Genomic DNA, 13548 nt, shown 5'->3' on the forward strand with positions numbered 1-13548 from the left:
TAGCTGCGCTGCCCCATTGATTTCAATGGGCAGGAGTGGTGAAGGAACGGTATACACACCGCTCCAAAGACCCTGCTAGCAGCACTTTTTTTACCGTCCTGCCAGCGCACTGCTCCACTGTGAAAGCTCTCGGGGCTTTCACACTGGAGACACAGCAGCGGCTGTTTCAGGGCGCTTTGCAGGCGATATTTTTAGCACTGTAGCGCCTGCAAAGCGCCCCAGTGTGAAAGGGTTCTTAATCAGTAAAAATCTATTTGCACTCACCTCAAAGCACAGGATCAAGTTGTCTTTTTCCTTCAGTCTGTCTTCATATGCCAGTAGCAGTGGTGACAAGTATTTCATATCCAGCTGCACAACATAATAATAATAAGATCTCAGTGACTGTATTTCAGCAATTGGATTTCAGAGAAGTTACACGGCGTGTTGATAACTCTGCTGATAATCTCACTCATGCCAACCACTACTGAATATACAATGGAACAAAAAGATTTTTCGAGAAAATCTTCAAACAGATTCCTACAAGAGAAAACAGAAATGGAAGGCGCACACACCTAGTGCATTACCAAAGATAATTTAAATAATAAGATATTTTTATATAAAGTGGGTACTCACAAAATGCAACTGACAAAAGGTCATAAACACAGTGCATGGACATGCACAGAACACGGGGTACAGTTAACGCGTTTCAGGGGCTCACCCCTTCCTATCTCTGAGGAATCAGCGAGTACTTGACCAAAAATATCGATACTCGTACTCGATAAAAGTCCGGGGATCGATGCAACCCTTGTTATAACCCCGGTCAGGCTATTTTATTTAAATTTTTTGCCATCTGTGTCCCACTACGGATATTTCCCATCACTTCCTGTCACATAGTCTGAACAGGAAGTGAACCAAAATCTTAAAGTGAGGGAATTCTTGGTTGTCACCAGAACTAGTGTGCCCATCGGAAAGGTACCTCCTCTATTCCTGTTCTGGGGACAACCCAAAATGTGGGATTTTCTTTTACTTTCATTTTCAGTGATAACAGTAAACTGTGACAAATAAAGAGGGTGAATCTCCCCAACGGAGAGACACAGATAGCAATTAAAACCTGAAAGGGGTTCTATTCCCTCTCCACTCCATCCAAAAAAAAAAAAAATTAATAGAAATGTATACTATAAATGAATAAAGCGGACTGTAGTAAGCATCCCCGTCAGTGTTAAATAAAATTGTCCAACTGCTTTTTTTTTTTTTTTTTGCTGGACAACTTGGTCCAATAAAAGCAGAGTTCCAGCCTGTAAAAGAAAAAAAAGTCAGCAGCTACAAATACTGTAGCTGCTGACTTTTAATATAAAGACACTTACCTGTCCAAGGATCCCACTATATCAGCACCCCAGCTGATTTCTTAATCAGCTTTGAGTGCAGGCGCCAGCATTGTAAGTAAGGGAAACCAGCTGTGAAGCCTTCAGGCTGTGGTTTCCTACTGCGCATGCACGAGTTGCGCTATGCTTTCTAAATTGGTCCCACCGTCTTCTGGGGCCTATGTGTACCAGAAGGCAGCAGGGGGAAGTAGGGGCTGGAAACGTCATAGATCACCAATCGGCAATCTTACCCGGTAGTGGGAGTGGGTACCTGTCACGATCAGGTACACGCTCCCCCACAAAAAAAAAAAATGTCAAATGTGGGGGAGAGTGTGAAGAAGCAGAGCTTCCCTTTTTTGGGTGGAGCTCCGCTTTAAAGGTAGTTGAAAAATAACACTTACTGGCAGGATCAACAGGCACTGAAACGAAAAGAGGACACAGAAAAACAAAGACTGCTGTGTTAATGCTTGCGACATGTCATTTTTTTATTTTTTTTTGCCCACTTCAACTTACCAGCCAGGGTGGTGGAGGTCCTCTGGGTGGGAGCCCGCCAATCTTCAGATTCTAAAAGAAGAATAAAATAAATTCATTAAAAATAAAAAAAATTGTATATATATATATATATATAGACAAAAAAAAAAAAAAAAAAAACACACAATTTCTATTCTGCTACATATTTTTGGTAAAAAAAATCCCCAATAAGCGTATATTGATTGGTTTGAAAAGTTATAGCGTCTACAAACTATAGGATTTTTTTTTTATACTAGTAATGGCGGCGATCAGGGACTTATAGGAGGACTGTGATATTGTGGCGAACAAATTGGACACTAGCTGACACTTTTTTGGGGACCAGTGACACGAATACAGTGATCGGTGCTAAAAAAAATATGCAATGTCACTGTACTAATGACACTGGCTGGGAAGGGGTTAACATCAGGGGTGATCAAAGGGTTAAATGTGTGCTTACTGACTGTGGGGGAGGTGCTTTGAATAGGAGAAGGCAAAGATCCGTGTTCCTGCTTAGCAGAAACACAGTATCAGTACCTTCCCCTCTGACAGAACGACAATCTGCCTTGTTTACACAGGCAGGCTGCCGTTCTGCTTGTGTCCCATCCAATCACAGCGGAAGTGGGTCTCCGGTGCCAAACGGGCATGCTTCAGACCCCGGAAGTGCAGGATCATGTACCTGTATGCGATTCTGCGCAGAGCAGCTGCCCCACCGCAGTAAATGAACGTGGGCGGTCGGGAACCAGTTAAAGAGCATTACTAAACCCACAACAGTAAAATCAGTCTGTATATGCAATAAAGCATGCTTGTTATACTCGCTGTGGAACCTAAGGAGTTAATCCTCCACGTTGTGTAAAAAGGCTGTTTGATCCTGTCTTCTCTGATCCTCCTCTTCTTCCACAGTCCCCAATCCATCTGCTAATAGTACAGAGCCTTGGGGACATTCTGCACATGCTCAGTTTGGTGTGTATTGCTAGATAATTTTTTTTGGGGGGGGGGGTGCATGTGATCAGCACAGGACCAAATCGGCACTCTCCAGACAGAGGGTCAGGGGTCCTGCAGCCTCATAGGACAGTCAGAGGAGAATGAAAATTCCTCCTACAAGCTTTAACCAGTGCTCAGCCGGACACTGACAGAAGCCACAAAACTGCTCTAACTGCCGATGAGAAAAGGCATTTAGCAGTGTATATTTACTAAAATAATTGCATTTGCATGTTCTGTGTACTGTGAGTGACCAGATATAGTGAATGCAGGGTCCGGGGTTTAGTAACGCTTTAATAAGTGGTCAAATACACCAAGTAAGGTATAGCTGCATGCACTGAGGTGGACGCTTTGTTGGTCGTCGGACAATAATGAGGCTTTTTTCTTACTTTCGATCATCGTTGACGGCTCAAATTTTATTTGGGAGCTCTAAACAGAGGGATTCCTTTGATTGGCACTTTAGAATTCAGTGTCGTTCGTTGGTTTTCTTTACATGAACACATGAGAGGACTTTTTTTAAATTCACTTTAATATTTTTATTTGTATTTTTCATTTTATTAGACTTTATTTTTTTTTTTTAAGTATATGATTCTATTGAACGTGTACTGTATGTTTAGCGCTGCACTTTATGTACATATTCACATCAAATAGATTTTTCCGTTTTCTACAAAAGTGACAGGACCTCTTTCAATTCTCTGTGTTGGCGTTTGGAACATTGGCAATTGTGTATTCCTACTTGAAATGTTCTTTTTTTCCTTCAAACAGCTAAAAGCTATTAGATAAAGTCATATCGGAGAAGTGATAAAAGAACACAATAGTAACAAAAAGCCCGGTGTATAGCTTTTTGTTCGTTCCATTCTGGCATACAAGAACAGACAGTCCTTTTCCAGCCTTGTCTGTGTACGGGGAGAACAGACTGTCATTATTTGCGGCACAAACAAAATTAACCAAATACACCGCGGCTTTTACCGGTTAAAAAAAATAAAAGTTTTCTTCAGATCACCTGGGATAACAAACATTTCAATTTTTTCTCTAGACAAAAAAAAAAAGACGTTTTAAATGTGCTAAAAGCTCCAGTTCACAGCTCTTTTTAGTGGCAAGAAGATCAATTGGACCAGAGTAGTGAATGGAATCTCATGGGAAGAGCATTGTGGGATGCACTGTCAGGAAGAATGAGGCAATATGGCGACATTGGGAGACTGTTTATGGCTATAAGGAGGTGTCATTTGCAGTTGACTGAGCTTCTGCAAAAAATGGGAGACAGCGGGAGAGCGAGAACCCGTCAGAGTGTAGGAGGAGTTTTGTTTTGAGTAAATAGAAAGACCTTATGATGCGAGATATATTTTATATGTATCCAATTTTATGATTGCATATTTTTCTTTGCCTTATTTACATATAGAAATTAAAATCTTTAAAAAAAAAATTAAAAAAAAAAATGTAATGGAACCTACAGAGTTTACAATTTTCTTATTGAGCTACACATGCGAGTGTAATCTGCTAGTAGTCTCCAAACTGCGGTCCAAGGGCTGAATGCTGTCCTTTGCATACCCTTATCTGGCCCTTGGGGCACTATTCCCCCCACTGACACCAACAAGAGGGCAATCATTTCTGCACTGAAACCAGCAAAGGGGCATTATTCCTCCCACTGACACCAACTATGGGCCACTATTCCTCCCACTGACACCAATAATGGGCCACTATTCCTTCCACTGACACCAACAACGGGGCCCTATTCCTCCTATTGACACCAACAACGGGGCACAAATATTTCCCTTAATACCAAAGATGGGGCATTGTTTACTCCCACTGATACCAGGGCATTTTCTTCTTCCTCTGGCCATGGTCCAGCACCCCCTAAAGTCTGAAGCACGGTAAACTGGCCCTTGTTTAGAAAATTTGGAGACCCCTGTGCTAAAGTATAGAGGTATTCATTTTATTAAACACAGCAAATGCCGTTCTCTCTGCTTCTCAGCAGAGCAGCTCCCCCTGCTCCTCCTCAGCAGCACCGCTCCCCGGCTCCTCCCTCTCTGCAGCACAGCTCCCCCTGCTCCTCCCTCTCAGCAGCACAGCTCCCCCTGCTTCTCCCTCTCAGCAGAGCAGCACCCCCTGCTCCTCCCTCTCAGCAGCGCAGCTCCCCCTGCTCCTCCCTCTCAGCAGCGCAGCTCCCCCTGCTCCTCCCTCTCAGCAGCGCAGCTCCCCCTGCTCCTCCCTCTCAGCAGCGCAGCTCCCCCTGCTCCTCCCTCTCAGCAGCACAGCTCCCCCTGCTCCTCCCTCTCAGCAGCACAGCTCCCCCTGCTTCTCCCTCTCAGCAGAGCAGCACCCCCTGCTCTTCCCTCTCAGCAGAGCAGCACCCCCTGCTCTTCCCTCTAAGCAATAATTCAGCAGATCAGCTTCCTTTGCTCCCAACTGACAGCAGTGAATCAGCAGCTCAGCTCCTCCTACTAGAGTCACTCAGCTCTCCCTGGTCTTCCCTCTCAGCAGTACAGCTCCCCCAGTATTTTCTTCAAGCCAAACCCAAACACTTTAGCGGCACCATTTTTTTTTTTAGTGGAGTATACATTATAGGATTATAGACAATTGCCTTAAGGAGAGTAGAAATGCAGCGCGCTAGATGCACCGAGGTGAACAGTGAGTGTTTGCCTAATTACATTGCGAGGGGCTGAAAGGGACATTGTTAAATAAAACACATTCTTGTACCCATAAATTATGATTAAATTAATAAATAAAATGTAATTTTAAAAATATGAATTAGCCTACCTCAAAAGCGGACAGTATCAGTCAGTAGAGCAGTGGGCTGTGTTAGTAGAGCAGAGGACGGCCTCAGTAGAGCAGAGGACGGCGTCAGGAGGGCAGAGGACGGCGTCAGGAGGGCAGAGGACGGCGTCAGGAGGGCAGAGGACGGCGTCAGTAGAGCAGAGGACGGCGTCAGTAGAGCAGAGGACGGCGTCAGTAGATTTTATATTTATTTTTTTTACAAATTTATTTATTTTAAAAAAATAAAAATTTAAACAGTCTTGTTGGGGGGGCTTTGGTGAAATATCAGGAGACTAAACAGACCCCTGATAGCTCACTTTTGAAACAGAGAAAGGGCCCGAGGGTGGATGCTCCAGTTTTCTGAAGCATAATTAACATAGTAAATTGGAACAAACTGACTTTTTCGGATTCCCTCAATCTCTGTGACTGGTTCCCTGCAGCTTCAGGTGAAAGTTGTGACAGGCTGTGGTAGCACTCCATCATCTTCATTGTACCATACAGGGTTAATGTTCCTGTATGGTATGTGATGATGTTGAGGCTTTGGGAGGAGGAGAGCAGTGCAGCTAGAACATGGAAACATAGAAGTAAAAATGGTAATTTCCACCCAGCAGTGCAAGGGTGGACTTTTCCCTTTCCTGGAGATGGGCTGTATTCTGTATGTCTCTTGCTGTTTATGCTCATGACAATGTCAGGAATATACTGTGACTTTTCAGGTTCTACATAGAAGTATTCCACATTATCAAAAATAATAATTTTTAATAAGATATAGTGTCTGTGGAATCAGGGGTGGACTGACAACTCATGGGGCCCCCGGGCAATAGGAGATTATGGGACCCCCAGGCAATCAGGGATTATGGGGCCACACAGTATACACAAACACACACAGTATACAATCACACAGGTTACACATACATGTACACACCGATAGACCAAAAGGATGTCGGTAAGGGACATTTCAGAGGTAGGTGTAAAAAAAAAAAAAAAAAAAAACTGTCCCTGGTTTTACTGAGGCTGGCAACCCTGATGGGGCCCCCTAGTGGCCCAGGGCCCTTCGGGCAGTGCCCGAGTGGCTGAATGGTCAGTCCGCCCCTGTGTGAAATACATCTATGTGGAGCCTGAGAAGTCCCAATATATTCCTGACATAGCCAAGATCTTTACTTTCTCTTTCAGTAAAGCTGCACTGCAAGATGCTGAACAGGATTGCAGCACAGAATCACACAGTTTGGAGGGCAAAACAGGTTGGGACTCACAGGAGGAGAATATGCAGTTCTCTGTTCTCTTCAGTCTGCCCCAGGGTGAGCCTGGATGTCTGCTGGGCAGGAAGCAGTGATCAGGGCTGCAGTCTGTGTAGTGTCACAGCCCCGATCCAGCCTAAGAGGGGCCTGTGCCCAGGAGAAAGGCTGTGCTGCTGTCCCCTTGTCTGCGACCGCCCACCGGCTCCCTCCTGCATGCAATCAGCAGGCAGCGTGAGCTCACTGAAGTTCTTCGGTTCACCCCTGCACTCAGCATTAGTGCGGGGTGGACTGACACTATGCCACTAGTGATATGGCGGGGGCAGGGCCAGATTAACGTAGGGGGCTATTGGAGCTTCAGCTCCAGGCCCCTACCTTAATAGAGGCCCAGCAGGGACGGACCATTTGGATACTGCACTGGCTGAGACGCTCCTTGTACCTCCTGCAGCAAGGGGAATCTGAAAGTCGGGGGTGATCGGTGCGGCGGGCAATCACAAGCATCATAAAGACCTGAACATTCATGAACAGTCTTTAACATTCATAATACTAAATCACAAGCATCATCACCACTCCCTCTATGACTCTCCATGAAGCAGCTAAAAGCCACTCCACCTCCTCTAGAGGGAGATTGGTGCTTGCACCCCCTCCCCCGTACTGATCACCCAAGACTGTCCATTAGATTCCCCCTGCTCTGGGCCCCCCCTGTGTATGCAGTACTGACACCTTCCACTGCTCCATTCTCCAAAAAAGTATTGTGAAACATTTTTAAAAAAATATATAAAAAAAAACTCCAACAAATAATAATAAATGAAGAAAATAATTAAAAAATTTAATAAATAGTTAAAATAATTATTAAGGGCTCATTCACATGGGTTCTCTTGCGCATACAGTGTGAATTTTTAATTTTATTTATCTCCATAAAAAGGCCTATCAAAATCCTCAGCACCAGGCTCATTATACTCTTAATCTGGCCCTGGGCGGGGGAGGGGAGACACATCATCCACAGAGCAGTCTCACCACTCTCGGGCAGTCCGGTCTAAATGATGTGTACGGGTCTGGAGCAGATGAAAACGCATACACGTCATTCAAAAACCGGACTGTCCGGGTGAAACCCGTACAGGTGGCAACCTTACGTTATCCTCATTCTCAGCAGTAATTTAGCAGCTCAGCTATCCCCTCCTAGTAGCCACCCAGCAGCTCAGCTCTCCCTATTCTTCCCTCTCCGCAGTCATTTAGAAGCTCAGCTAGCCCTTGCATCTCCCTCCAATCACTGACTCAGCAATTCAGCTCCCTCTGCTCTTGCATCCCAACACTGACTCAACAGCTCAGCTCCCCCTACTGTTTCCTCTCACCAGTAGCTCTGCAGCTTGGCTACCTCTGCTGTTCCCTCCTAGAAGTGGCTCAGCTCCCCTGCTGCCCTCTAGTGGGCTGTAGCCAGCCTTTAAAGATCATAAGTGCCATTAGTAATTATAGCAAACTTATTTCAAACAGGTTTTTTTTTTTTTTTTTTTTTTTTTTTTTTAAATGAAGAGATGACTGTGGTTCTCACCCACTGGCTCTCCCTTGTAACTGTAAATAGGAGATCGCATTACCCTCAGAACAGACACAATCTGCATTATTTATCACCGAAGACGCAACACAAATTACCTAGTGAAAGCAAGCAACACAAGTGCAGGGCGATGGAAAGGCAAGGGAGAGTTAGCTCGCTCTCCTCCAATACCGCTATTCAAATGTCACTTCACAGACACGCTCAGCTAAAGCTATGCGATCTCAAACACTTGGGCGGCACAGGCAGGCGACTGGAGCCGGCGCAGAAGTTATTGGGGCAGAAAATGGTTTTCTTCCAGTACAGTTACTTCTGGATTGGAAGTCACAGCAACAGCCAAAACAACCATTTCATTAAGCAAGGGAAATGTAAGATTTCTTCCATATCATGTATATTAAAAAAAAGAGAGTAGAATATTTACAAAGAGGGTTATTAATTGGGACTAACAATTAAGTACTGATGTATCTAAACCCAAGAAGAAAAATGCAATGTATCGCAGATTACCAGCCCTTACATATGGTGGCTGTATTAGTATTGGGTAATCCAATAGTATTACCGGTAGTAATACAGCCAAGTCCAATTTCTGCAAGTACAGAAAAATTCCAGTTTGATCCCACCAGAATTCTAGTGTCCATGTACAGTGCCTTGAAAAAGTATTCATACCCCTTGAAATTTTCCACATTTTGTCACGTTACAACCAAAAAACGTAAAATGTATTTTATTGGGATTTTATGTGATAGACCAACCACTTTCTGTGGCACATAATTGTGAAGTGGAAGGAAAATGATAAATGGTTTTCAAAATAATTTAGCAATAAATATGTGAAAAGTGTGGCATGCATTTGTATTCAGCACCCCAGAGTCAATACTTTGTAGAACCACCTTTCGCTGAAATTACAGCTGCAAGTCTTTTTGGGGATGTCTCCACCAGCTTTTCACATCTAGAGAGTGATATTTTTGCCTATTCTTCTTTGCAAGATAGCGCAAGCTCTGTCAGACTTGATGGAGAGCATCTGAACAGCAATTTTCAAGTCTTGCCACAGATTCTCAATTGGATTTAGGTCTGGACTTTGGCTGGGCCATTCTAACACATGAATATGCTTTGATCAAAACCAGGGGTCTCCAAACAATGGCCCTCCAGTTGTTCAGGAACTACAATTCCCATCATGCCTAGTCATGTCTGTGAATGTCAGAGTTTTACAATGCCTCAACGGACATGTAGTTAAGCAACAGCTGGAGGGCCATAGTTTGGAGATGCCTGATCTAAACCATTCCATTGTAGCACTGGCTGCATGTTTAGGGTCGTTGTCCTGCTGGAAGGTGAACCTCCTCCCCAGTCTAAAGTCTTTTGCAGACCCACAATAGGTTTGCTTCTAAGATTGTCCTGTATTTGGCTCCATCCATCTTCCCATCAACTCCGATCAGCTTCCCTGTCCCTGCTGAAGAAAATCATCTCCTGCAACATGAAGCTGCCACCACCACGTTTCATGGTGGGGATGGTGTGTTCAGGGTGATGTGCAGTGTTAGTTTTCTGCCACATATAGCATTTTGCTTTTAGGCCAAAAAGTTCCATTTTGGTCTCATCTGACCAGAGCACCTTCTTCCACGTTTGCTGTGTCCCCCACATGGCTTCTCGCAAACTGAAAATGGGACTGCTTATGGCTTTCTTTCAACAATGTCTTTCTTCTTGCCACTCTTCCATAAAGGTCAGATTTGTGGAGTGCACAACTAATAGTTGTCCTGTGGACAGATTCTCCCACCTGAGCTGTGGATCTCTGCAGCTCCTCCAGAGTTACCGTGGGCCTCTTGGCCACTTCTCTGATGAATGCTCTCCTTGCCCAGCCTGTCAGTTTAGGTGGACGGCCATGTCTTGGTAGGTTTGCAGTTGTGCCATACTCTTTCCATTTTCGGATGATGGATTGAACAGTGCTCCATGAGATGTTCAAAGCTTGGGATATTTTATATATTTATTTTATAACCTAACCCTGCTCTAAACTTCACTACAACATTATCCCTGACCTGTCTGGTGTGTTCCTTGGCCTTCATGATGCTGCGTGTTTACTAAGGTTCTGTAATGGTACTACTTTACAGTGAGCCCACAGGCAAGCAGGTGACACGGGATCCCCCAGGGCGTGGAGTCTAAGGGCCAGCCTGTATTCTGTCAGGGACCTCCTAATGAGGGCTTTGCATGCTGACCCCAGGTCACGACCCCCAGGTTCACCCTGCTCGCTAGGGAAGTACCAGAAGACACTGTTAGACATGGATGGATGGATGGATGGATGAAGCAAAGGAGAGCTGGATAGTGAGCCAAGGTCAGGGCGGGCTGCAGACAACATAATCAGAACAAGCCGGGTCGGTATACAAGAGATCAGTTCACGAGAGGTCAGGTAAACCGGTTACACAAAGGGAGCTCAAAAACCAAATGTTGCTTAAGCAACCAGTAGTTGGTTTGAAAGGGATTTAAATAGAGAAGCACATGAAGGGCTGGACAGGAAGTAGCAGGAAAGAATCATATTAGGCAACAGGTGAGGGGTGGCGACACCCATAGCTGCAGAGTGCACAGAGCTGAACACCAGCTAGTGGAACAACAGGTGCCAGCTGACCTACAGCAGTAAAGGTGAGAAACACAGATCAGCTCCGCAGCTGTGACAGTACCCACCTCTTCTTACGAGGTCCCCCTACATGTCTGGGGGCTGGCTTGGAGGGACATTTCTGATGGAATCTGGTGGGGCTGAGACATTGGTGGCAGGAACCCAAGACCTCTCCCCCGGACCATAGCCCTTCCAATCAATGAGATAGAGTAGCCTCCCCTGGGAGTACTTGGAGTCCAATATTTCTTTAATCTCATACTGATCCGAGGTATCAGCCACAGGAGCGGGGTGATAAGTAGGGCAAGAGAAGCGATTGAGGACCAGTGGCCTGAGCAGGGAGACATGGAAGGGGTTGGGTATGAGATGAGAGGGCAGCCGGAGCTTGAAAGCAACTGGATTGATCTGACAGAGAATAGCAAATGGACCAATGAAGCGAGGGGCAAATTTCATTGGAGGGCACCCGGAGTCGGATGTGCTTGGTAGAGAGCCAAACTCGATCTGACGATCTGCTGCTGTTTTATGCCTGGAAGCAGCTAGATGAAGGCACGGAGAAAACGTTCTACATTTTTCTCCCGTTTTCTCATTGGACTGGGGATGAAAGGCAGATGAAAAATCCAATTTAATCCCAAAGGAGCTGGCCAAAGCTCTCCAAAACTGAGCAGTAAATTGAACTTCTCTGTCAGAGACGATATGTGAAGGCATCCCATGAAGACGAAAGATCTCCTTAATCAAAGTTGTGGCAAGACTGGGAGCAGAAGGTAGGCCTGGGAGAGGAATCAAGTGACACATTTTGGAGAACCGATCCACCACTACCCAGATGACTGTAGAACCTGTTGAGGGAGGCAGATCTGAGATAAAATCCATGGAAATACAACGCCAAGGTGTATCGGGCACTGGTAAGGGCAAAAGCAACCCAGCAGGGGCAGACGTGGGAGATTTGGATAGTACACAAACCGTACAAGCTTGAACGTATTCCTTGACATCCTTACGAAGAGAAGGCCACCAATAATGACGCTGAAGGAGATCACAAGTACGAGGTATGCCAGGATGTCCAGAGAACTTGGAGTCATGTGCCCAAGCAAGGAATTTTGGACGAAGTGCGGGAACTACAAAAGATTTACCTGGAGGAGGCTGCGTAGACTGGAGCTGAGTAGTGGCTAGAATACGATGCGGAGTGATGATGGGACCAGGATCTAGGCGATTCTCAGAATCATTGACATCAAATGACCTGGACAAGGCATCAGCTGGAAGGTTTTTGGCACCTGGACGAAAAGTAATGTTAAAATTGAAGCAGGCGAAAAAGAGGGCCCAGCAAGCTTGACGCGAGTTCAAGTGTTTCACGGATTGTAAATATTGCAGATTTTTATGATCAGTTTAGATGGTAATACAATGGGGAGAACCCTCTAGAAGATGTCGCCATTCTTGAAGAGCTAGTTTAATAGCGAGTAGCTCACGGTCCCCAATGGTATAGTTCTTTTCCGCATCAGAAAACTTCTTGGAAAAGAATCCGCAAGGCTGAGACTTGCCCTGCTGAGCTTGGAGTAGGACGGCACCGACTCCTACGGAAGAGGCATCTACCTCCAAAGAAAAGGGTTTAGTAATGTCCAGACGGGCAGGCAACATGGGAGTTGTGGAGGTATGGAAGGAGGAGGTAGCACCTTGGAAATACATTGTTGCTGACATGGAGGACCCCAAGCCAATACTTGTCCAGAATTCCAGTCAAGATGCCGGTAGTGTTTCTGCAACCATGGAAGGCCCAGGGTGATGGGACTGGAGGATTTAGGCAAAATTAGGAAGGAGATCCCCTCACCATGCAAATCCCCACTGTGTAACTCAATAGGAGGGATTTTAAACTGGATGGGACACATAGGCAAGAAGAAGCCATCTACTGCGGTCACAGAGAGGGGTATAGCCAAGGCAACAAAGGTGATGCCCAACTCGGAAGCCAAAGATTGTTCAATGAAATTCCCGGCAGCACCAGAGTCCACGTATGCAGAGAGTTGATAGGCATTTTGAGCCCTGTGGATAGCCACGGGAAGGGTGAAATTAGGGAAGTGGACAAAATTAACAGATCGGTCTAGATCACCTCCCTCCGAGTGACCTAGACCATGGAGTTTCCCTGACGGACTGGACAGGAATTCAAAAGATGTCCTTTATCGCCACAGTAAAGGCACAAGCCCAATCCCAGGCATCGGGCACGTTCCTCGTGAATGAGGTGGGTCGGCCAAGCTGCATAGGTTCTTCCAACGTGTGAGAGGTTGAAGACGGAGAGGATTGCACAGGTCTTTGGGCTACCTGGACGGCCAGCAGGGGGATGACTGTATCTGGATTTCTCCAGCGCCCGCTCCTGGAAGCGAATGTCTATTTGAATGCTCAATGCGATTAAGTCATCCAATGTGGTAGGAATGGTGCATCCAGCAAGTTCATCCTTAACACAGTCAGATAGGCCTTGCCAGAAGGTAGCAGTAAGGGCCTCATTATTCCATTTGAGTTCAGCGGCCAGCGTACGGAATTGAACTGCATATTGGCCGACTGTCATTCCTTGCTGACGAAGACAAAGAAGGGCCCCAGCAGCCGGAGACACTCTGCCGAGCTTAT

General features: G+C 45.7%; 2 protein-coding genes across 4 annotated transcripts in view; one reads left to right on the forward strand and one right to left on the reverse strand.

The window, feature by feature from the left end:
- CEP89 (centrosomal protein 89) overlaps positions 1-13548 on the reverse strand; it is a 133101-nt gene that overhangs the window by 88772 nt on the left and 30781 nt on the right. For all 3 annotated transcript variants that reach the window (XM_077452608.1, XM_077452617.1, XM_077452625.1), the window contains 2 exons: positions 1854-1904; positions 265-348 (listed from right to left, as the gene is read on the reverse strand). In XM_077452608.1, coding sequence (XP_077308734.1) covers positions 265-348; positions 1854-1904 — 135 coding nt within the window. The remainder of the gene's footprint in view (positions 1-264; positions 349-1853; positions 1905-13548) is intronic.
- The window catches only part of FAAP24 (FA core complex associated protein 24), a 136263-nt gene that overhangs the window by 80664 nt on the left and 42051 nt on the right, over positions 1-13548 (forward strand). The gene's annotated exons all lie outside the window — the stretch shown is intronic.

This window comes from Lithobates pipiens, unplaced genomic scaffold (genome assembly GCF_037356315.1).
Source record: "Lithobates pipiens isolate NorthernLeopardFrog02 unplaced genomic scaffold, aLitPip1_a1.2 Scaffold_10, whole genome shotgun sequence".
Classification (NCBI taxonomy): Eukaryota; Metazoa; Chordata; class Amphibia; order Anura; family Ranidae; genus Lithobates; species Lithobates pipiens.